Source organism: Lotus japonicus, chromosome 1, assembly GCF_012489685.1.
Source record: "Lotus japonicus ecotype B-129 chromosome 1, LjGifu_v1.2".
NCBI lineage: Eukaryota > Viridiplantae > Streptophyta > Magnoliopsida > Fabales > Fabaceae > Lotus > Lotus japonicus.
The window spans coordinates 110,198,252-110,222,619 of record NC_080041.1 but is presented as its reverse complement, the minus strand read 5'-3'; the positions used below and the strand labels follow the sequence as shown (position 1 = coordinate 110,222,619).

General features: G+C 38.0%; 4 protein-coding genes across 6 annotated transcripts; 3 read left to right on the top strand and 1 right to left on the bottom strand.

Annotated features, from left to right (window-relative positions):
* Positions 1-1,649: 1,649 nt before the first annotated feature.
* On the top strand, positions 1,650-9,343 carry LOC130729174 (protein CUP-SHAPED COTYLEDON 3). Of its 3 annotated transcripts, none has more exons than XM_057580826.1 (4): positions 1,650-2,205; positions 6,774-7,017; positions 7,210-7,508; positions 8,291-9,343. In XM_057580826.1, exons 2-4 carry the CDS (start codon positions 6,807-6,809, stop codon positions 8,828-8,830), a joined length of 1,050 nt encoding a protein of 349 aa, XP_057436809.1. In that variant the 5' UTR covers positions 1,650-2,205; positions 6,774-6,806; the 3' UTR covers positions 8,831-9,343. The 3 variants fall into 3 exon arrangements, with proteins under 3 accessions (XP_057436809.1, XP_057436808.1, XP_057436806.1); XM_057580825.1 differs by having other exon boundaries at positions 1,651-2,205; positions 6,707-7,017; positions 8,291-9,342; XM_057580823.1 differs by having other exon boundaries at positions 2,126-7,017; positions 8,291-9,342.
* A 327-nt stretch (positions 9,344-9,670) lies between these two features.
* Positions 9,671-10,186, top strand: LOC130719003 (uncharacterized protein At4g04775-like). The gene is made up of 2 exons (XM_057569657.1): positions 9,671-9,826; positions 9,917-10,186. The coding sequence occupies exons 1-2, from the start codon at positions 9,671-9,673 to the stop codon at positions 10,184-10,186; spliced, it is 426 nt and encodes a 141-aa protein (XP_057425640.1).
* A 1,604-nt stretch (positions 10,187-11,790) lies between these two features.
* Positions 11,791-13,102, bottom strand: LOC130718997 (uncharacterized). The gene is made up of 2 exons (XM_057569652.1): positions 12,224-13,102; positions 11,791-12,132 (listed from the first exon to the last, which is right to left on the bottom strand). Exons 1-2 carry the CDS (start codon positions 13,100-13,102, stop codon positions 11,791-11,793), a joined length of 1,221 nt encoding a protein of 406 aa, XP_057425635.1.
* A 10,543-nt stretch (positions 13,103-23,645) lies between these two features.
* On the top strand, positions 23,646-24,257 carry LOC130718988 (uncharacterized). Its single transcript, XM_057569644.1, has one exon. The coding sequence runs from the start codon at positions 23,646-23,648 to the stop codon at positions 24,255-24,257; it is 612 nt and encodes a 203-aa protein (XP_057425627.1).
* The last annotated feature ends 111 nt before the right edge of the window (positions 24,258-24,368 follow it).

The window sequence follows — 24,368 nt, the reverse complement described above, 5'->3', positions numbered from 1 at the left end:
TGCACTGGCACGCCATGCACCTAACCATACTTGTGAATGTTATTGTGATTTGTTGTTGATAAACATCGTTATATATATCTTGATGATTTTATGTTGATAAACATGCTATGTATCAACCTTAGGGTAGGCAATACATGACTTATACGTATATATACAACATATATATATACCCCCTTTATCACATGTTGTTTGTATTATCTATTTTATTCCGTGAGTTGACCCTAGCGCCTTGGCTTTGTGTGTATGTTTGTGTTTGGGCGGTCGGCCTGCTGCCAGGCGTCCGTCAGCCGGTTCATGATGATTCGTTGTGCGGGAAAGACCCGGAGCGTAATGACTATTACTGAAGCTTTCGACGAGGACCCGGACTTCAGGCCTGATCGAGGAAGGGTCGATGAAAGTAGTGTGGGTTATGGGTGGTTAGAGTCTTTGAGATGGTTGTTAGAGTCATAGCTCTGATTGTCATTCCTTATTTTGGGGCAGGGCAGGTCCCCGACTATTAGCTTTTCATGTGATTCCCTTCCATGAGGATCACAGGGAGTTTGTCGGACGTAGGAAGTCTTTTGAGGCCGTTTTGGGCCGACTTACTTTCGTTGGAGGACTGTACTCAGAATACTTAACCTTTGTTTTAGTTTGTACATATTTGCCCACGGGCACTACCTTTCCGTCACTGGAGGTCACTCGTGACGATGTTTAGTTGCAGCGAGGGCTGTGCTTGTATTGTATATTAATCGCTGTTAATCGCGATTGGGTTGAGTCTTTATTTCGACAAGTCTTTTTATTTAAACAAAACAAAAAAAAATACCTGCTTTTTCCGCTTTATTTTATTTTGAGTTACTAAAGTGACGCCACCGAAATCGGGGTGTTACAACCATCAAGGTTCTAAATATCGGTCGCGGTCAAGGTCGCGTTGCGGATTTCGCGATAACGGATATTACAGTTGCTGCGGTATGTGTTGCGCCTGTTGCGGTGTGAATGGTTCCCAGATTTTCACAAATTATGCTTAAAATGCATAAAATATGTGAAAATATATATATATATATATATATATATTATCATATAACCTATAATATAGATCATAATAGTAACTTCTAAACTATACAAAAACTCATAACATATATTTTAAATCTTCATAACATGTCAAAAAGTAAAGAAAATCATTAGAAAATGATTGATATGAATAAATTAGTAGCTACTAATGTATTTAATAAAGATCATCCATTAACATAAATATCATCACTTGGAGCACCTTCTTTTCTACCTGATGGAAATTCTTCTATTGGTGGCATTTTTAAAGAACCTGTAACAAGTCACATTTATAAATAATCAAATATATATAAAAAATTAAATTAAAACAATTCACTCATAGACATCCAACTATGTCAATTTCATGTTTAATTTTCACAATTTTTTATTCAATTAATATCTAGATTTGTTTAAAAGAATCTGTTAATATTTATTATAAACCAAAAAGATATGTTATATATCAATATATCATCATAGGAAACATGCAAATACTATGTGAGAAGTATATATTGTTATTTTGCTGTAAAAAAACGTATATATTGTTATTTTAGAAAATAATGAATATTATTTTAAAAAAAAAGGAAATAATGAATATCTGTTTTTCAAAAAAAAAAATTCCCAACCAACCACATTCAATCACACGGATCATGGCATACATTTAGGGAGAAAAAAAAAATTTAAAAGATGATAAAAACAAGTAACAAATCTTGACCACTCCTTCTCCTCATCTTCTCCACTCTCACGGTCAAAATCTCTCCACTCTCTCAACGACATAAATTTTCTCCTCTCCTCATCTTCTCCACTCCTTCTCTCCCAAAAAATTAAACAATAAGCCACAAATCTTCAAGAATCAAGTCAAGAGATTGAAGGGTGGGTCATGGGTGGGTTACTTACCAGTTACCTCAAGGGCAGAGGACAACAAAGAAGAAACTGAAGAGGGAAGGGAAGACCCGTCTGGAGCGTCGGGGATGGTGGACGCCGGTGGAGTGCCGGTCGAACTCGAAGCAGTGGAGCACAAAATCCGATCGTTTCAGTTCTCTACTTCTCTCACGGTCAGAGCTAGAGGAAGAGAAGCTGGAAGATTGATGGGTTGCCTCAGAGGTAGAGGAAGTCAGATATAAGGAGTGGAATGGCTCAAAGCCTCAAAGAATCTTCAATCTATTCAAATTATTGAAAATACAGGTTAGGTTTACTATGATTTCTGAGTTGAATTTAAGAAAAAGCTGAAATTTTGTACAAGAATCTTCATTCTGTTCAAATTATTGAAAATTACAAGCTACTTTGCTATGATTTCTGAGTTGAATCTAAGAAAAAGCTGAAATTTTGGACAAGATTCTCTGATTCTCCTCTGATTTTCTCTATTATTAGTTCTGAAAAGGGTTTTTTGGGGGAAAAAGGCTGTCACGGTAAAAACGCCCGTGACGCCGTTACGGTGCGGCCGAAACGCCGTTACGTCGCGGCCGTAATCTGTGATTCGGAGTAGCAACGAGAATTCGTTCCGTAACGGTAACGCTCTTCGCCGTTACCGCAACATATCAGACGTTTTTTAAATAACGTTCCGTTATTTAGAACCTTGGCCACCATTGTTGACCACCTTGGTTGGGAATGACATTTTCCAACAATCTCCCCCTCCATACCAACCAAGAGAGTGACATATTGACTATGCTTCTACACAGCCCTGAGCTTCTTCACGAGGGACTGTCTTCACGTTTTCATCTGGATTCTCCTTCTCTGATGAACCTTATCTCTTGAAGAAAACCTGCTTCAACCACAACATCTCTTTTCCAGCTTCTGCATCAGCCGATGCTTAGCTTCAGTTAATGGTAAGCTTGCAATCTTGACTACAAGACAAAGCTCCCCTTGATTTTGACATTCCACCATCAGGTTCTCTAGCTATATCTAAGTCTGCACAATCTTCCAAGACTAGATCATCTCTCCAAAGCTCGTCTTTGGTGTACCCTCCTGGTACATGAGAATCGATGCCACTGCTTCGTAATGCTGAACAATAAGGGACTACTCCATACATTCTAGTAGGAGACTTACCCACACCTTTACTTGTACCGCCGTCGCACATCAACGGGTCACGCCGCTTGGCTATCACACTGCCAAGAAGTCTTTCGACACAAGGAGCCGTTACACCATGGTCGCACTAACCATCAGCTCTCTTCAGCTTGTATGCAGTTCACCAGGTAAGTTTCCAGGAAAGAGAGGTGAGTCACAACGGACTACTTAAATACCAAGTCTTTCCTAGCCAGAACCTTTTCCTGAGACTTTAGAACCCTCTGATTGCTCATTTTCCTCCTTGAGGTATCATTGTGAAGAACGCCATCTTCACCATCATGTGTTCAAGTTCCCCCATATCTCTTCAGGCTGACTCCGGATACCTCTACACGGAATCACCAAGCAAATTCTGCTGAGACTTTTCAACTACAAGAAGATCACCATCATCACCATCTAAGATGAGGTGGAGAGAGGTGAAAGATGAGAGAGATAGGAAGAAGAAAAAAAAGTAAGAGAGAGAAAGTATGAGATGTGATAAATGATAAGAAGAGAGATATAGAAATAAAAATAAGTGAAAATGAAGTGTTTTGTAAATAATGTGTGTATATATCATTGTTGTTGCAACATGAATCAACTCTAAAGTCTAAACCCTCTTTTTCTACCGGTCCTAACATGTTGCAACACTACCGCTTCAAACCACCCTTCCCAACTCTATCCCTCACCAACATTAACACCAGTGTCTCAGGCTCTCAACTCATCCCTCCTTCCTCCCTCTACAACACCTCTGCCCCTGTGGGGGAGGGGAGCGAGGTGGAAGGAAAGGAGAAGGGGAGAGAGGGGAGGGAGGTGGGTGATAGTGTAAAAAAGTCTAAAATTGAACATTTTTTTCATGTTCATATTAGATAAATTCTAAATTTTAACTTCACAAAATAAAGAGAAATTTTCATATTTTTAGAGATTAACATGGAATGTTTAATATATTTTTTAAAAAACTAAATTGAATTATTATAAATTACTCTCAAGAACTTTTCTGATGAATTTTATTTAATAATTCACCAGTACTAAATTGACCAATCAGTAGCATTGAAGAAATCAAAATCACTTATTACTCAATTGTTCAGATACTATGAGAAAGATTGTGTGTGAAGAAAAAGGAAAGCTACTATAGTATGACATGCGATCACCATTCCCAAGTCACCAAGAATGAATTCCATTAATGAAAAAGAGAAATTACTCTGCTTTACCACAGGAGAGTGGATACCTAGGGATATGATATCTCTGCACATTGAAGGTAAAGATAAAAAAAGGAAAGACAAGCAAAACAAGGCAAGATATAATGATAAAAATGAATTAAGATATCACAAAAGCACATGCATACAGACACAGGGGGGCTAAGGGCATAGGCTTATGTAAGCTACATATAATGTAGGCTATATGGCGTATTGGATTCTTGTTCTGCATCTGCTGCTATATCTTTTACTTGGGTGAGTTTCTAAGATCTAAGGCACCTGCAAATTTCAGATATTCATTCATTCATTCAATTCAAAACGCGGCTAATTTAAATGCTGTGTGTTATGCAAATGCACGTGCACGTACTGTCCCTTTGTGATTGATTCAAAACAGTTTAGTACCAGCTCCGTTCAGCTACACTCACGCTGCTACCATCTAGAGTCTCTACTTGTTTACCTATACTATATATCATGCGAGGGTTCAAATTGAATAGCGTGCATTCGTGTGCAATTATTTGAGCTGAGATCATAATTAAGATTTTAATTAGTTAACTCAATGTTAATATAGCCCACATTCAGTAGATATATAGCCAAGACATTCTTTACATGGTAGAATAATCATCATAAGCTACTTTTTGAATCACTCATAAGCTAGTTTTTGAATAGAGTTGTAATTTAAATTCTGAAATGGTATTAGATAGAGTTTACCCAACATTCGCTTATCAAAGACTTACTCATTTATGAGTCACCCACATATGTTTATTCCTGGTATTTTCATGCTTTAAATGACAAACCATGAACATGTGAGAGACTGTGTTAAGGTTCTCAATTAACTAGAGAAATGATAAAGATTATCCTTGTATGGATGAAGCAATCCTCACCGCCAGGGGTGGAGCTACAGTGGGGGTTTCTCCCTGCTGTAACCACCCTAAATTTTTTACATTTTATTAACAAAAAAAAAATTAAAGTTCATATCTCATATTTTCTCAAGTGAATAGCACCCATAACTCACACTCTTTCTTTTTATGTGTGGAACCTTGGTGTGGAAGTGATATTTTATGTGTATTATCTTCGATTGTTATGAATTTACGGTGTGCTACTTTTCTACTTCGTAATTTTGAGAGGGCACAAGTTTTTTTTGATAAGCAAGAGAAGGCACAAGTAGCTGTAGTTTTTTTTTGTTGATTCTGAATTTTTTTCTCTCAGCAAAATGCCTATTAGTATCTCTCTTGTACTCAAACTAATTTTATATTTATTATGTTTATATATTATTAGTTATTTATAATTTTTCCACATTCTTTATGTGATAAAAAATAAAATTTTCTTATAGATCATATTACTTTAGATCTTAGCACCCTCTATAAAAAAACCTGTCTCCACCCCTGCTCACCGCTGCGCTAACTTGAGGTAGAGTTAGAGCTAAATCAAATTCTAAGAATAAAAACTGTGTTCTTCCTGAAAAATTGGCCTAAACCGACCTCTTTGTCTCTCTGGTGGAGCACGACCAAGAGTGTGGTGGTGAGAATGCGATGATGCTGACTGCAGGGGTTGGGGGTATCTGCAGAAGACACTTTGATGCTCAAGTCAGTGTATGAGTAATGAAAGAATACAAGAGCTCTAGAAGAATTAAAGGTAAAATGCTAAGAATGAATAACAAATCAGGTAAATGAACGATTGAACGTGTATTTATAAAGTTGGAACCCGTGCTCCATACATGAAAGTGTACGAAAATCCTTAAATGGAAGCTCTCCAGCATATGATTAGGTTCGCAAGATCACATTTCGTTGCATCTAGACTAGTGCGTGACCGTTTGGACACTCGGACACTCACTAGGGACAACGTTCCTTTATTAAGTCATGCTATCCACCCTTATCTTGATTGCAAGCTCTTTTAGTCAGTTAGGAACGATGCCTTAGACTTATAGCTAACCTTAACACACTGCTTGCAAAACCTTTAACAGAAACTATAAGCAGATATACACTTTTATCGAACACACTTCTGAGATACATTAATATACACTTATCATTACTCAACAATCAAACTTACTTTTGTAACAATAACATGCTAATTCAATGGAATTAGATTCTTAGTAACAAAAATTAAATCTCACCTTTGAAATATGTATAAATAATCGGTTAAACTCTGCAAACCAGCAGCTTTGCATTTAATGCAAACATTACTTAAACCCGCAAACTATCTTGTTTCTTAACAGCACCACTTGCACTAGGACTAGGTAGTACAATACTCTTGTTTTTAACTGCTAGTCCATATATATCCATATGAACTCTTGTTTCGAGAAATTAAATTTTTAGGTGATACATAGGTTGGTTCTGTATATCTGCACACTGCATTCTGCAGTGTAGGCCCCACGTTCATTCAGGTTTATACGTATACCTGTTCTGTTCTGTTCATCCCTCTTGTGTTAATTCCCACTCTTATCTCCTCGTTTTCAGCTTTATATATCAGTTCACATCCATCTCACTACCTACAACACCTTAATTTGCCATATATTCATTCCAGTTCATCAACTTTTTCCTCTTCATCTCCCTAATCATGTTAGCCATGGAAGATGTTCTGTGTGAACTCAGTGATCATGAAAAGAGAAACGAGCAAGGCTTGCCACCAGGCTTCAGGTTTCATCCAACTGATGAAGAACTCATCACCTTCTATTTGGCCTCAAAGGTGTTTAATGGCACCTTCACTACTACTAATGTCAAGTTTGCTGAAGTTGATCTCAATCGATGTGAGCCATGGGAACTTCCAGGTACATATCCCATTCATCTACCTTCTGCTTAATTTATAGTTAATTCATTAGATTTGTTCATCACATGTTTATATATAACTAATTCTTCTCTTCCTAAATCTTCATCACATGCAAAATTAATGTAACAATATGTATATTACTAGTATATACTCTAGTAATTAATGCTGTTGTTATTGTTGAATTAATTATTAGATGTGGCAAAGATGGGGGAGAGAGAGTGGTATCTGTTCAGTTTGAGGGACAAAAAATACCCAACTGGACTCAGAACAAACAGAGCAACTGGAGCAGGGTACTGGAAAGCCACTGGGAAAGACAAAGAAGTTTACAGTGCTAGTTCCAATGGAGAAAAGCTCTTACTTGGCATGAAGAAAACCCTTGTTTTCTACAAAGGCAGGGCCCCTCGTGGAGAGAAGACCAGATGGGTCATGCATGAGTACCGTTTGGATGGTCACTTCTCCATTTCCCACCATCACACAACTCTCATCTCTAAGGTATATAACACAGTGAAATTAAAATTATGGTGAATAATAACAAAAATTAAAAAATAATTGCTTCAGTTAGTTTACTGTTGATTTTAACTTACTATAATATTAAAAGTGTATTTAAGTATGGATTTAATTGTTATGTTATCCACAATTTTGATATTTGTTGAATTCAACTTTTTCCATCAGATTAAAACAGAATCTGTTGTCGTGAGAATCAAGTAATCTGTGTTCTGCTCCCACCCTGGTCCCATGAATTCCTAGTTCTCTTAAATTTTGTCCACTTTTGGGTTGACCAATGTGGATATACAGAGACAGACATCAAGTCATTTCCTAACTTGACCCTTTTCACTTACTAGTATTAACCATTTGGGTAGTTTTTTATTTGATTGAAGGGATATTTACTAGCAACATGCATGTGATCTTGTGAATCAGCACATTTAGTTTCCTTTTCTTTCTCCTTCATTCATTGCTTCTTTTCTATGATATCAATCCTGCCACAATCACATAAAAATAATCACATATTCAATGTATTTTCTAAAATATCAATGAAGGATATATTATTATACCAAAAAATGGGTTAATTACTTAAATAGTGATAAACATTCACCAACACTCATTTTTCTGGCGGTTTTTACAAATTAAAATATTAAGTGTTTTTCGTGTTGTCCACTTTGTTAACGGTTAAAAATGTCTATGTCCACTTAATATTATGATTCATGTCAGGAGAATGTCAATTATACAGTTGATTAGTATATGATAAGGTCTCTAATATTAATTATTTATGACAGGAGGAGTGGGTGATATGCAGAATATTTCACAAATCTGGGGAAAAGAAAGTCCAAGGACATTTGAATGCTGATTCTCCATCCCCCACGAAAAACACTACTACTCTACCACCTCCATTATCACTTGCAAAAACCCCAACTAATTCCTTAACATTGTGTCAATCCAAAACCTCATCACATCACCACAGCTTCCAAAATGATTCTGATCATCTTTTCCCATTCCAACCTGCTTGTTTTCCCTACACCAGAGATCACCATCCATCTTCTGAAGTATTCTTCAAGACTCAGCTATCTCAACAGGTCAAGGAGCAATTCACAACTCCAAAACGAACCAAAATGGAGACTACAACAGTACTCCATGATCAACAGCAATTATTAGAAGATGCTAATTATAATTATAACTTGCGCTGGATGGACAATAAGTTGAACTCAAATCCAAGTAATTTCCAGAACTTATTCCCTCTTGAGATCATGGATGCTACTGGCATGATGCTAGATGTTCCTATCGGAATGGATTCTTGGTCTCAGGCCCAGCATGTCTAAAAATGTATATATGTTTATGAACTGTTTCATATAACAACGCTTAGTAGCTACTAATCTCTGTGTTGTAGCAGAAATAACTTGTGTATGCCTATGTATCAAGCTTAATTTCCGTGGAACAAAGAAATTGATGAGCAAGTTCATTTTGTGACTGATTTCCCAAGATCGAGAGTCATTACATGTTACTGATTTCCAAGGATAGTTGTACACATTGTATAATTCTATGAGATGGAATGTTTTGGAATGTGAGCTAAAATAATACTACTAGAAACATATACTAATAACTAAAAGGGTTAAATGTGTTCACCGTCCCTGAACTTTGAGCGAGATCTGGTTTCCGTCCCTCGCCGGAAAATCTTCCTAGCCCCATCCTTAAACTTAATTATTTGTACGGAAACCATCATTGCCGCCGGTATAGCTCCGGCAGCCGTGCACGTGGCCATGCCACGTCATTTAATGAAACGACGTGGAATTTAAATAAAAAAATTAAAATTTTTTCTTTTTAAAATTTTAATTAAGCCCTCTGATTTAACCCTAATTAAAATAAATAATACTAAAACTAATTAACCCTGAAATCTAACCTAATCTAACCTTCAAAACCCCCAAATCCAAATTAGGGTTCACCATCTTCTTTCCCTTTCCCTTCTTCCCTTCTCCATCGAATCTGTGCTGCACCATTCATTCACCATCGATCTCTTCCTTTCTCCATCTTCTCTGTCGATTCCTTGTCCATCGAATCCTCTTCTCCATCAATTCACCTAATCTAACCTTTCACGCGATTTCCTGTCTTCTCCATCGAATCTTCTTCTGGGTTTTCTGGTTCGTGTTCTTCACAGTTCAACCATGAGAAGACCATGTTCATCTGGCTCTTGTGCATCCTCGGGCACTTACTCCATACCTCCAGGTGGAATCTGTGCTTGTGGGGAACTAATTGTTTACCTGACATCTCACACTTCTGATAACCCAGGAAGGCATTTTTGGAGATGCAGGAATTTCAAGGTAAATTCTCTCCTCTCTTTTACCTCTAATCTGTCAATTTGAACTGCTATGTTAATTTGTCCCCTTTTCATTGTAATTAAAGACCCCCAGGGACTGTGGTTTCTTCTTGTTGGAGTCCAAAGTTCAGGAACACAACGTGTTGTTGATATGTTGAGGACAGAGTTGGAAGATTCGAAGAACAAACTGGAAGAATTGAAGAAGAAATTGGAGGATACAAAGATGAAATTGGAGGAAAGCAAGAACAAAATTAGCAAGCTTGACTGTGAGCTGCTGAACAAGAAAATTGTCTTTGCAGCCATACTGATTGTTGTGTTAGGTTGGGTTGTTAGCATTTGCTTCCTTTATGGAAGAAAAATGTAGGGTAATCTGAGAAGGGAATGGAAGTTATGTTCATGTTTCATGTTGTGTAAGGTTTCATGTTGATGTTTTGGGTAGGTTGGGTTGGGTTTATGTAGGATCATGTAATGGAGTTATAATTGTAACAAGTTCCTGAATTCAAAAGTAATGGCAGTAAAATTATATCTTTTTTCAACATTGTTTTCATCTATATAATGAAGCATTTGTAAGCACTTGTAATTGAAAGGTAAAAAGAACTAACTACAAGACACATAAAGTAAAGTTAAAGAGAGAATCTTTGACTAAAGTAATGCCAACAACATCAAGCTTCATAATTCAATGTCAAGTGATCCACAAATCCACACATTCAGAATACAAAATGGTCCTAAACAAAGCTTAAGTGGTCCAAATTACATAAAAAAACAACATCAAACACTGCAACCCATGTGCTTCCTAAACTATATCAAAATGTGCACCCATGTGGTGTCAACAAACCACAAAATATTCTCACTTGGTCTGTTCACATTAAATATCTTTCAACCCTCCATTATTGCTCCACAACCGAGCCCTTACTAACCACAACAACCTTCAACCCTCTCATTTAGCAGCTTGAGATTGGAGTCCCTGAACAACTTGTCTTGGCTCCTCTTGAACAACAGCATATCCACCAGCAGATCCACTTCCACCACCAACATTAGATGGCCCTGCTCCATGAACATGGTGCAATCTTACCATGTCTTGATCTCATTGTTCCCTTAGCATGACAGGTATTTCATCAAACTGGATCTGATGTTGAACAATATGAATATTAATCATGATTTTTTATGAGAAAGTTACATAAATTTGTTGATCTGTTTAAAATAAGTTAGCATGTTATAAGTTTACTTACATTTGCATCTTGTGTGGCATTGATGACCTGAGATGCATCCTCTTGTGTTTCAACTGGTTCAGACCCTTGTCCTGCTTCTGCCTCTTGACTCTCCACTAGGTTTGGGCATCTCCTTGAATTATGGCCATGCTGACCACACCTGCTGCATTTGTGTTTAGCAACAGTCTTGCTGAGTCTTGTGCTACCTAAATCTTCAAAGGGGTCCCTTCTTCTCAGCTTCTTAGGCCTTCCAGGGCATCTCTTCTTTATGGGAGGAAGTATCCCAGGGTCATTTGTAGGCTGCCATAACTCTTGGCCATTGATAGGAGTGATCTCATGCCCATATGTGGCTTCATATGCAGCTCTCTTATAGTATGGATGAACAAAATCTTCTGGTTTCATCCTTTTACATGTTATGGCAACCACTGCATGCCTGCATGGTATGCCAACCAAATCAAACAGATTGCATGTGCATGAACTTTTGCTCAAGTCCACCACAAATCCCTCACCTGTTTGCAACATATTGCAGGATTAGTACAACCTCCATTAGTAAACAATGTGCATAAATTCTTATTGGAAACATACCTGATACAATGTGCTTCACTTCAAACCTCCATTCTGAGGACATTGTTGGAAACCAGTGAGAAGCCTTATCAGTCTCCCAAGCCAACCTCCTCAAAGGCTTAGGCATTACCTCCCCTCTAAACTTGTGAAACTTCTCCCTCAAGGTTGCAAACCTTCCTATCAAGTATGTTCTGATTCAGTCCATCATGGTCAGAATTGGCTTGTCCCTTGCCAATAGAATTGTGGAGTTGAATGACTCTGACAAGTTGTTCATGAGCACATCACACTTGGGATAGAAGGTGAAGTCATGCTTGCACCAAGACCTGGTAGGTATTCCCATCATCCACTCCCATGCTGCATTATTTTGTTCCCTCAGCTCCAACATTCTTGCTTCCCACTGTTGGCGATAAGTAGTCTTTGCTGCTGCCATCATAAGGTTTCTAATTACAACCCCACCTCCAAACCTCTTCTTGAAGTTTGCATAAAGATGCCTCAAACAGAACATGTGTTCAAATCCCTCCAAACAGCTCAGTAGCCCCTATTAGCATGTAGACAAGCATAAATTCATAATCATGTAGTATAATGAAATAAGATTGAACATGATAATAAAGAAAAATAAATTACTTTACCTTCTGTTGGTCAGATATGAAGATCCACCTTCTATCTGGACCAATATCATTCAGTAGCAGATCAAGGAACCACTGCCAGCTTTCCTTGCACTCTGACTCCACTACATCAAAAGCCAAGGGAAAGTTTTGGTCATTAGGATCCCTTGCTACAGCACATAAGAGAATACCTCCATACATTGTCTTTAGATGACAACCATCTAATCCAATAAAGGGTCTACAACCCTGAAGAAATCCCCTCTTACAACCTTCTAGACACATATAGAATCTGCCAAACCTAGGTTGTATGCTGCCAGCAAGATTCTCCAACTGCATTTTGCATGTATTTCCTGCACAAACCCTCCTCAGTTCAGCACTGAATTTATAGAGCAATGTGTATTGTTTGCTTGCATCTCCCTCAACTATCTGCAAAGCAAGCTGTCTTCCCTTCCAAGCTCTATACCTTGTGATGCTAGTGGAAAAACCCAACCTCATCTCATCAACAACATCATTGAGCCTCATTGTCCTTGAACCCCTCAGTTTCTCCACCAATTTCTTAGCAACAAACTTGGAAGTAGCATTCTTATTGTTGAATACTCTGGCACAGGTATGAGGGCCACTCAATGTCTTAATTGCAAAAGTTTGTCTCCCACCCACTTTGCTACACAACATAACCCATTTACAATCCTTCTTGCAAGCAGCCCTAACCCTGGTTGTGTCATTTTTGGGGAAATAAATCTCCCTTCCTGTGAGAACAACATGGTCCTTAGCAGCAACCTTAAACTCTTCCAATGAAATAAATTTCATACCTACTCTAAAGTTAAATTCTGCCCTCATATCCTCAGCATGAAACCTCATACTCCTGTTCCTCACAATAACATCATCATCATCACCTTCAGTCATACTATGTAACTCTTCATCTTCCTAAGTAGCCTCCATTTCATGGTCACCATCAAAAGCATCATCATATTGAGGAAGCACATTTTCTGCACCACCACCATCTACTTCATAGGTACCTTCTTCCATTTGCCTTATCTGCTCATTTAACAAAGCTTCAGCAACACCAACTGGTATGCTTTCAAATCCATCATCATTAACCTTTGCAGCTCTTTCCTCCTCACTATCACTGAAATGTACAGAAGTTGTGAAATCCTCAGTGTCACTTGATGGAATGAAAGAATCATCATCTTCATATACATCATCAAATCTAGGTTGTTTGCCATTCTTCTTTCCAGTAACAACCACATGCACATTGCCAGCATCTTCATTAACAGTTGGATCACTGGCAGCAACTCCATCAGCAATGGGATCATTGGCAGCAACTCAATTTACATCTCCATTTGCAATGGCATCATTGTCACCACTAGCATCTCCATTTGCAGTAGCATCTACATTACCATTATCAACAACAATCTCCCTTTCATCATCACTATCTAGAAGCAACAATACAGGTAACCTCTTATTGGACTTTGACTTGACAACATTGCTTCTTATCCTATCAGACTTCCTCACTGGCAGTTTGAATTTGGCAGGCCTCTTTGATGGAGAAAATTTTTCAACACAAAAATTATCAAGACCAGGTAACTTCAGTGGTGCATCCACTTGCTTCTTGGATGGAGGTTCATTTGTTTCCCCTTTCTTCTTTGTAGCATCCACATCCAATTGCTTCCATTTCTTCTTTATAGCATCCACAGTCAATTGCTTCCCATTGTTCTTTGGAGCCTCCACATCCACTTGCTTCCCCTGGTTCTTTGGTTCTTTTGCTTCTCCTTTCTTCTTTGTAGCCTCCACAGCCACTTGCTTCCCTCTCTTCTTTGAACCATCCAGCTGCTTGTCCTTGTTCTTTGGTTCACCTGATTGAACTTTCTTGGCTTTCTTCTTTGAACCATCAAGTACCCTGAGGAGGTCAATTGGAGTAGCTGGCAGTTCATCAGGATCATGCTTAACAAACAGATGTACTTGCCCACTCTTTTCAGCATATTTACCCAACTCCATTACCTCTTTATCAGTGGACAAAGGCCTGAAATTGTAAATTGGAAAATCCTCGTCTTTCATCCAAAACACCTGGAACTTTCCTTTTGTATACCCCAGCTCAGCAACTACATCAAGACTCTCAAAATAACTCCACCAATCAGCTTCAGCATTCACAGTGTTGGATTTGATATCTACGTAGTGCAACCTTGGCTCCTCAACAAATTGTCCAGAGTGATGAATAATGGCTTTGAAAGACATCCTACATTAAGCAAAATAATCCAGATTAATTACATGCAACATCATGATACAAATTGATGAACAACAACCCAATGCAAGAATGCATGACCCGACACAACCAAAGCCCTACACCTTACCAAAATCGTAAAAACCGAAATAGAAACCAAGGTAGAAATAGAAACCATCATCAGCTACAAAAGAGATAAGCAGAGCAGAGTACACACTAACCTTCGTCGCCGTCGATTTCAGTCGCCTTCCTCGCCGTCGTCGCCGTCCAAGTTCGTCGTCGCCGACGCCTTTAGTTCTTCGCCTGGGATAGAAAGCTAGATTTCAACTGGGAGAGATTGAAGGGTGGGTCGAGAGAGGGGTGAATAGTTAGGGGTAAATGTCAAGTTTAGATTAGGTTTTAGGGTTAATTAGTTTTAGGATTATTTATTTTAATTAGGGTTAAATCAAAGGGCATAATTAAAATTTAAAAAATAAAAAAATTAATTTTTTTTATTTAAATTCCACGTCGTTTCATTAAATGACGTGACATGGCCACCTGCACGGCTGCCGGAGCTATACTGGCGGCAAGGACGGTTTCCGTACAAACATTTGAGTCTGAGGATAGCGCTAGGAAGATTTTCCGGCGAGGGACGGAAACCAGATCTCGCTCAAAGTTCAGGGACGGTGAACATATTTAACCCTAACTAAAATTATTTAACCAACTTTTTTTTGTCAAAATTATATAACCCAGCTGATGGGCCTTTTATATTTTCGCTTGGACTTCTTAGAAGGTATTTGGGCTGGCTCAATACTACCGAAAGACCACATCGATCACAAGATAAATCGCATAATGGATAAGGCTTTCATTTTATTCCTACCACTCATGAAGAACAGATCAAGAACTGGTGACTAGGACATTAGTAGATTTTATCTTGACTTCAGCATTGTCTGTATTTTTATTTGCCTTAGCTAATGAATATTCAAGCATCTGTATAAATATTTAAGACGTGTTTAGTTTGTCAAAAACATATATTCATTCATGTTAGCCCCTCTAGATTCACTACGCCAGAAATGATTTTCTAAAACGCCTCATATAAAGCGTTTGTTACGTAAAACGCTTTAAAATTCTGATGAAAACATTATAAAGCGTTTCCGGTAAAATAACGCTTTAAATTATAAAGCGAACTATAGCGTTTCTCGCAAAAACTGCTTTAAGTAATCAGGGAAAATTCCATAAAGCGCGTTTTTATAAATAAGCGCTTTGAAATCTTTTTCACCTAATAGCGTTTATCCTGTAGAAGCGCTTTAGAATATATAGGTTAACTTCCGAAAATAAAAATATCTATCGAAAGTCGAAACCTACTCACGACGCACCCCCACTCCCCCCTCACTTCCACCATCATCATAGAAAAAAATTGACCCTCCCACTCAAAGTCCTCCGATGCCCGATCCCTCCAATCTTCGAGCCACCCTTCATCTGCTGCGCGAACCGCCAATCGTCCTTCGACACCGGCAGCGGCAGCCGCGAGTTCAGATTCGCGCTCGAGTACCCGTCCCCTGTCGGAGGCGCCGACCCACTTCGCAGCATCGCGAGTTCTCTCTCCCTCTCATTCGCATCTTGCCCCACTCTCCCCTGTTTTCAGATTGGCGTCGTGAGAAGCTCCAAAGTCCAACCGCTCAAATCTGCCTGCTAGTCCAACCGCTCAGATTTGCGTGCCATTGACCAGAAACACGTGGAGCAGCAGGACGCGGAGAGGTGATGTCGCGAAGCTGATTTCAGATGCGATGCTTACGAAGCCTCACAATGTGGCTTACCTCGCTGGGGGAATCAACTTTCTTATGGCTCTTAATGCTTGGTGTTGATTGAGTGGGTAATTTAACTCTATACATTCCAAATTCTCTCAGGTTCGTTTAATTTTGAAAGTTTAATCCACTGAGGAAAGATGTCATATTTACAGCTACAAGATAGTTTATGATTTTGTTTATGCAGGGATTAGGCAAACTATGTCAAAGGTTCTGATTCTGGGATTAGAAAGTGTTGGTTGATTATAATTGAATTATTAGTTGCTATAAGGAGAAGACCAAAGAAGAAGACCTGAAAGCAATGGTAATTCATGTTTCTTATTTTACTAAGACACTATAAGTTTCAGGAATTTGATTTATGGCTAATACTGTTTCATCATTTAGCTAGTGGATGCGACAGTTTTAGGCATTTCATACATTTCTTCCATGGGAGTGTACAGATTCTAAATGGATATACTTCTTAATCTGTTTTAGGATAGATAATTATTTTTGAAACTGTGAGAGATTTTTTTACAGTTAATGAACTGAACTATAAGAAAATAATATGATCCTGTTTCTAGCTAGTCATTTCATTTAGGTGACACTTTCCAATTGCAAATGACTTTGGATTAGGGGACATTCATGCGTCTGTTAAGGAGTTCTAAATGAAGAAATGATTGGAAATGACTTTGGAAATTTCAAATAATGTGATGGTCTGTAAATTTACTCATCGTGCTCATCAATAACATGCTTAAGTGTTCGATATGGAGTTACTTGATTAAATTGTTACTTGTTAGCCTCTTTGTGGTTGGAGATTGGGTTAGCTTCTACAAAAACCTTTGAGTAATTGGTTTGTCACATAAGGAAGGTATTCTAAAGTTATGATTTCTCATTTACAAGTCTTCTTGGCCATTATTCACAGGTAACATCAATGCTATCTCTAGGACATTGCTATTTAGGATAAGGATTCCCGGAGTATCAGATTTCAGTTGTATTAGCCTTCTCGAGAGCTAATGTAATATGCACAATATAATTATAAAAAGTTGGGTCATTGAATGGGAACTTGACCACCTTGGTCATTTTCTATTAGCAGTATTGTAAAGGAAGACAAAGGATTCAGGTTTCATCCAACCGTTGAAGAGCTCATAATTTACTACCTCCCACAGGAAGTTCTTGACAACTATTTCTGTGCTATAGCCATAGCAGAGGCTGATTTGAACAAGTGGAAACTATGGGATTTTCCCTGTGAGTCTCTTCTCAATGAGTTTTAATTCTTCTATTATTTTTATTTTTCAGCATTTTGATTTACTATGGTGCCTTCAAATTATGCAATTTTCTTTTCCTTGCTTTTCAATGATTGGAGGGCCAAAATGGGTGAAAGGAGTGGTATTTTTTTTCTGCATGAGAGATAGAAAATACTGAACTGGTCTAAGGACAAATAAGGTTGCATGCAAAGACAAAGAGATTAACAGGGCAAAGACACTAATTGGAATGAAGAAAACATTGGTCTTTTCCCTAATCATTATTTAACCGTGAGTTATTGTTTGAGTTATCTTTTTCTATACTAGATTATTATCATATTCATTGTTTGAACTCACTTCATGTCTATTGCTAATGTTTCTATGTTGTGATGTTGTCGAATGCATGCTGCTAGGCTAGCACGCTCCTCTTGTTATTGATGCAAGGGAGCTTCATTTTTAGTATCTTGACAGATTTTTTGTTTTCCCAATTATATGTGAAATATTAATTCAACTCTGTCTTCTGCATTCAGTTTGTGCTCTGACTGAAATTTTTTGATCTTCTCTTCTCTTTCCTAATACTTTTTTTATTAAATAAGAGATAATTTATAGATTAATCAATAGCAGAAATAATATGTATATATACTTCATGTGATGTGATGCTTTTGGCTATTCTTATGCAGGCTAGTTAGAGCTGCTCATAGAATGGGTGCAAATATGGTTCGTATTCAGGTCCGCATACTAAACTTGGGATGCATCTGGCAGTGCTTTCTACTTATTTCAGGTATCAATTATATAACATCTAATGTCTGACAACCTTTGTTAACTTTTTCACTTTCAAGGCAGCATGTTGCATTGGAAGGAAGGATTGCTGCTGGCTTTCTGGTGTTGCTGGTACTATTTCTCTTTTCTTCGAGTAGCATGGTGAACTGATGCGATTGTTGATCCTGTTCTGTTTTGGTTCTCTCTCTGATATGGTACTAGTATGCTTTCTTTGTTCATGACTGGGGCTGTGTATTTTTTCCCATTGGATTCTTGCTGCAAATCTGATTTGCGAATGGGAGGGACCTCTTGTGCTCTTTGACAGCGTCTTTCAAGGCTTCTGGAGTCTCTAGTCCTTGCTGGTTACTCTCTGCCTTTGTTTTTTCTTCCGCTTTATGTCTTAGTTGCCATTGTATTCCTTGCTAGTGTCTTAGCATGTTTGTGTGCTTTTTATTTTTTCTTTGTTGTAATGTCTGCACCTTTCCTTGTATTGTTTGCTGTACAAAACTCTCATGCTCATTTCAATAAATCTTTGCTTTGTCGCAAAAACTTAGGCCAAGGAATAACAATAACAACAAACCTTATCCCTCTATGGATTATATATATATATATATTGTTAGTTTTGTTTGGTGAATTGGAACTGTCACATGTGTTTTGACAATTGATATAGTGCTGCTTAATAGTATCATCAATCTCTAAATGTTTATCCTTGAATTTGGATCTAACTTACCATATTTTTGTTGAACTAGGTATAGTTGGCTTACCTGCATTTTTTTTTTACAAGGCACGTTATGCTACAGCGCTTCTTTTTAGAAAGCGCTATGGAATGCTAACATGCTACAGCGCTTCTTTTAAAATGCAAAGGAAGCGATGTAGAACTATGCATGCTACAGCGCTTCATTAAAGAAAGCATTATGGAATGCATACATACTACCACGCATTTTAGGAGAAAGCGTTGTAGGATATCTCATGTTCTACAGCGCTTTTAAAAAAAAGCGCTGGACAGTACTAAAGCGGTACATGCTACAGCGCTTCATAAGCGCTTTAAAACTGAAAAAATAAGCGCTGTAAAATGCAATTTCTGGCGTAGTGATTCTAAGGCTTTCTGAGAAAACCTTGAGCGCACGTACATCAAATTGATATAATTAAGATCATATTGGAGCTAAATAATTAACAGTGCCGCCTACAACTTGGGTACCATCAAGTCGCCATGATCTGAGGGACATTTTCTGAACAGATCACACCAATAAATCCCTTTTGAAGACATCAACATCCAAGATAATAGAGGGAAGGTCACTTTGGATAAACATGGCACACAAGTGCTTGAAACCCCAGAGTGTTTAGATATATATCCACCAAAATCATTTTCAACTGTTGTACCACTTACGATTATATATGAATCTTTCACTATTCAACATCATCTCCCTTTTGCTTTTAGAAGGAATATTACAATGGATTGCTATGAATAGTACTAACACACATTAGATATTTACTATTTGTGACGGGACCATCACAAAATGAAGAGTACTTTTCCCTTTGTGAATGTCATGTGTGTTGCGGTTTAAGGATATTTTCCCATATAATAATAATCGACTACTTTTTATTCGTAAGTCTTAAAAAATTAGAAGCTAGCTTGAATATAATATTTTTACTTAAAAACAAAAATTATTTTATCGATCTATAGATCAAGCACTAACTAGAGAACAAACTTCTCATGAGCACAGAAATATTTTCAGTATTTCTGTAAGATGGAGTATCCATGTATGGTTAATTACTCATATATAGTTTCTAATTGGATTTTTTCACTTTATTTATTTATCAAAATAAAAAATTAAGAGTTTTATACTAGGAAAGTACTGAATGAATGTTTAGTAGTACTGAAATACCAAGTGCATGCACGCCATCAAGCTAGCTTTATACATAATTCAATTAAATTATATCTTGCAAACACTGCACGCCATCATAATACCCCATCTCCAAATATAAAAGGAAAGATAGAAACAAACTACCTAAAAGACTAAATAAACAGACAGCTAGCTAGATCTCAATTAGTGTGCATATAAGATGGGATTAATGAAGAACCACCCTACACGGTAGGGTGGTATTTTGCATCTACATATGAGAATATATATAATTAATGTCATGATCGATTGAATATCAGCAGTATGCAGATGTCTACGAATTAATTTTCTAAAATTAATTAATGAGCTAGTTTAATTTGTGTTTAGTTGAGGTTGGCCCCCTAGAGAGAGTGGTGGTTGCATGATCTGTAGTAGTACCTCCTTGGTTTAATTTTGGGTGAAGTTGGCCTTGTGCACTGCTATACGCATTGCGCTTGTATTCTTCCATGTCACTGTATTTCACATATGGACTGCTCTCTAGGGGCAACCCAGATTTCTCCGTCACCTTTTCTTTCTCTTCATCAGCATTAACCTCCATCTGCTGGTTTCTCATCATCTGTGCCATCATCAATTAATAACAAAATTTGATTAATTAATGTTTCTATTAATTATTCCTTCAAAGTTTTTCTTTGTTAAGGTTACTTTTATGCAACAAAAGCGATGGAAAAGAGCCTCCACCACAATCTCTCTCTGACACGCATGTAGTGTTAACCATGAACTATGCCACTTGACCCGCTCAATTGTACGTGGTACGACGCAGTCTTCACCTCTTTTCATTCGATCATTCCTAGTTACCAACCTAGAATTCTGCAACAATATCCCATTCCCATTTTATATAATTTTGGCTTACCTATAAAAAAGTTAGCTATATATGTCTCTATTTAATACTACAAAACCTTAGATTGCTTTTTCTTTTTTTATCATGCTGAGAGCTAAAGTTGACTAACCAATAGTTCAATAATTAAGTCAAAATCTTCATATTTCATCCTCTACAAATCGTTCTACTTACTAAAATGAGAAAATACTTTTAAAAAAAATTGTAAAACTGAGAAACTATTTCTAGACTACGTATAGAACACTACGTCAATGAAATGTTGAGGGGACTAGTAGACCGAGGTATATTTCGTTATGAGATTTTTTTGAGGAGGGTTACTTACTAACTTAAATTTCACTGGACGCATGCAGATGATTTAGACCTTCAACAATGAGGATATAAGAGTTAATTATGTAACCTACGACAAATTGTGTCAACTCAAGTTGACAAACTGAGATTTATTTTATATTTCCAACATACCAAATGTACTTATCATTTATTTAACCAATTAGTGTATGCTTGTGTTTAGATTATTGCACTATAACAAATTAACGGATCTAGTACTATTTTCATGTGTAATTGATGAATTAATAGTAATTAATGCTATTTAATTTGTACTTTTATAATGACATATAACTATATAACTAGTAATGAAGTTTGTTTTCTTCCAGAAATGACATATAAGAAGGAAATTGACGTAATTATATATTTTAAAAGGGGTTGTCTAAATGACCCATGATAAAGTTTGAGTTATATAACTCATCATCCAATCACATTGAAGATAAGTGAGTTGAAATTTCTATATTTTATTTATTAATTTATTTCTAACTCGTTTATCTCCAATGTGATTGGATGATGTGTTATTTAACTCAAACTTTATCATTGATCATTTAGACAACCCTTTAAAAGGATTTTCGTGTTTTTAAGTTGAAACATGACTTTCATAATGCATAAGTGAGTGATCTTGATTGCATAACTACACTCCAAATTCCACAATCGTATGCACCCTAACCTTACAACATTAAAATCCTCAAGCCAATATTAAAGCTTAGAGATATATATATATGGCTTAATTGCAGTTTTCGTCCCTGATGTATAGTGCTTGTGCAATTTTCATCCCCTGTGTTTAAAACGAGCGATTTTGGTACACCTAAGTTTGAAACGTGAAAATTGGGTCCATCCGTTAGTTCACCGTTTGATACTTAACTCCGTTAGCCTACGTGGACATCCAAAATGGTCTGGAATTACTACCTGCACCACCCTTGATTAAAATTATTTATTTTTTGAAACAAAAGAATTCAATTAAAAGTAAATTAAAATAACTAAAACCTAATTCCCAAATCTATTACCCGATTAACCCCACCAATCTTAGAAACCTTATCTTTTTCACCTTCTTCTTTGTGCGTATCGAACCCCCCTTCTTCCTTCCCCTTCAATCTCCTTCAACCGATTGTGAGGAAGTGTGTGATCGAACGGCTCCAACGGAAGAATCTCCAATGGCTGGTGGGCACGCGCGTGGAACACGAGGCTCACAGGGACAACGACCAGGAGAGGAGCATGTGGTCCCTGAACCTGAACGAAGAACACGAGGCTCACAGGGACAACGACCAGGAAAGGAGCATGTGGTCCCTGAACCTGAACGAAGAACATGCGACAAGGAGCCTTTTGACCTGTTTTCGTTATTGGTAGGGGATAAACTGCCGGAAAATTACCGCTTTAGGTACAAATCCCCAACTTTCTCTTGTCTTTTTACTTTCATATTGTTCGGTTACTGTTTAGGGTTTGCTAGGGTGTTCATTACAAAGTTAATGGGGTTGTTGAAACACTGTTGTTTTTGGTTTGTAGGCCTACTGCTTCCAATATAATCACAGTTCACTTATGGCATAAAGGGTATTTTGTCGATGAACCCAGATATGACTATGTTGAAGGTGTGTGTCAAAGTTTTGAGGGATGGGATGTTGATCAGCTTAATTCAATAGAAATTGGCAAGTTGGTGAAATCACTAGGTTATGCTTCATTCAAATGTGTGTGGTATAGGAACCCTAGACTAGGGTTGTACAATGGCATCAAACCATTTAAAGATGATGCAGATGTGATTGGATTTCTGCGAGATGTTGAAGGGCATGATGAAGTGGAGTTCTATGTAGAGCATTGGGTAGATACTCAGATTGATGTGGAAGAAAGAAATGACAAGGGGGAAAGGGAGATTTCAGTGGAAGTTCTCAGTGACAGTTTCTTCAGTCAACCTGAGGTCCCAAGTATTTTAAATCAGTGTGAGCAATCTAGTCTTCATACTGTAACTGTAGAGAGTGTGGTTGCTGAGAAGTCTATTCCTGCAGCTGTAGACAGTGTGGTTGTTGAGGATTCTCTCCCACCAAAGGAGACTTTGGTCAACCAGCAATCTGAGGTTGTTGAAGAGGAGCCTCTCCCACCAAAGGATACTGTGGTCAGTCAGGATTCTGTGATTGGTGAGGAAGACTATTGTCCATATTCTGATGATGAGGAAGATGATGAGTATGAGCCTGCAACAGATGAAGATGTAGATTCTGATGATGTTAGTCTGGATGACCCTGATTATGATGAAAGCTGGGATTGGGCTTCTGTTGTGCCACCTATAACAAGCAAAACTCCTGCATTGAATCTTGTACCTGCCTTTGCTTCCTCCAACAATCCCAAAACTGGTCCTCATGCCCTCAAATGGTCCTAAGTTATGGTCCACAAGTTCAGCTCCACCCCTGAAGCCACCTTACATGAGAAGGGCACCAGGAAGACCCAAGAAGCAGCGGAATAAGACTAATGATGAGCCTAAGAACCCTCACAAGCTAAAGAGACAACAATCTACAATTAAGTGTGGCAGATGTGGGGAATGGGGCCATAATGTTAGGACATGCAAAGGGAAGACTGCTGCTGATAGGGAGATACCAACTGGTGGAAATCAGGTAACATCAAAATTTGTTCACCCTGAACAGAGGGTGAGTAATGCACAGGGAAGTGGAGCTGGAGCAGGGCCAAGTAATGCACAAGGAAGTGGAGCTGGAGCAGGGCCAAGTAATGCTGGAAGAGGAGCTGGAAGGGGAGCAGGTAGAGGAACTGGAAGGGGAGCAGGTAGAGGAGCTGGAAGGGGAGAAGGTAGAGGAGCTGGAAGGGGAGCAGGTAGAGGAGCAGGAAGGAGAGCTGGAAGGGGAGCTGGTAGAGGAGCAGGAAGAGGTCAACCATTACCACCACCACAAGCCACTCAGCCTATTCAGAACTCTCAAACAGGCAGCACATTAACCTCACAACTTCCAAGTGCTTCTCAGGTTGATGAAAGGTCAAGGAAGAAGCAGAAAATGGTGGTGGGAACTCAAGGAAGCAATGCATAACTGAATATGCATTGCAATCTGTCATTTTGGTGTCATTTGGAACAAGTTATGTCTGTTTAGTGTCATCTTGAACAAGTTATGTCATGTTCTCAGTTTAGTGTCATTTTGAAC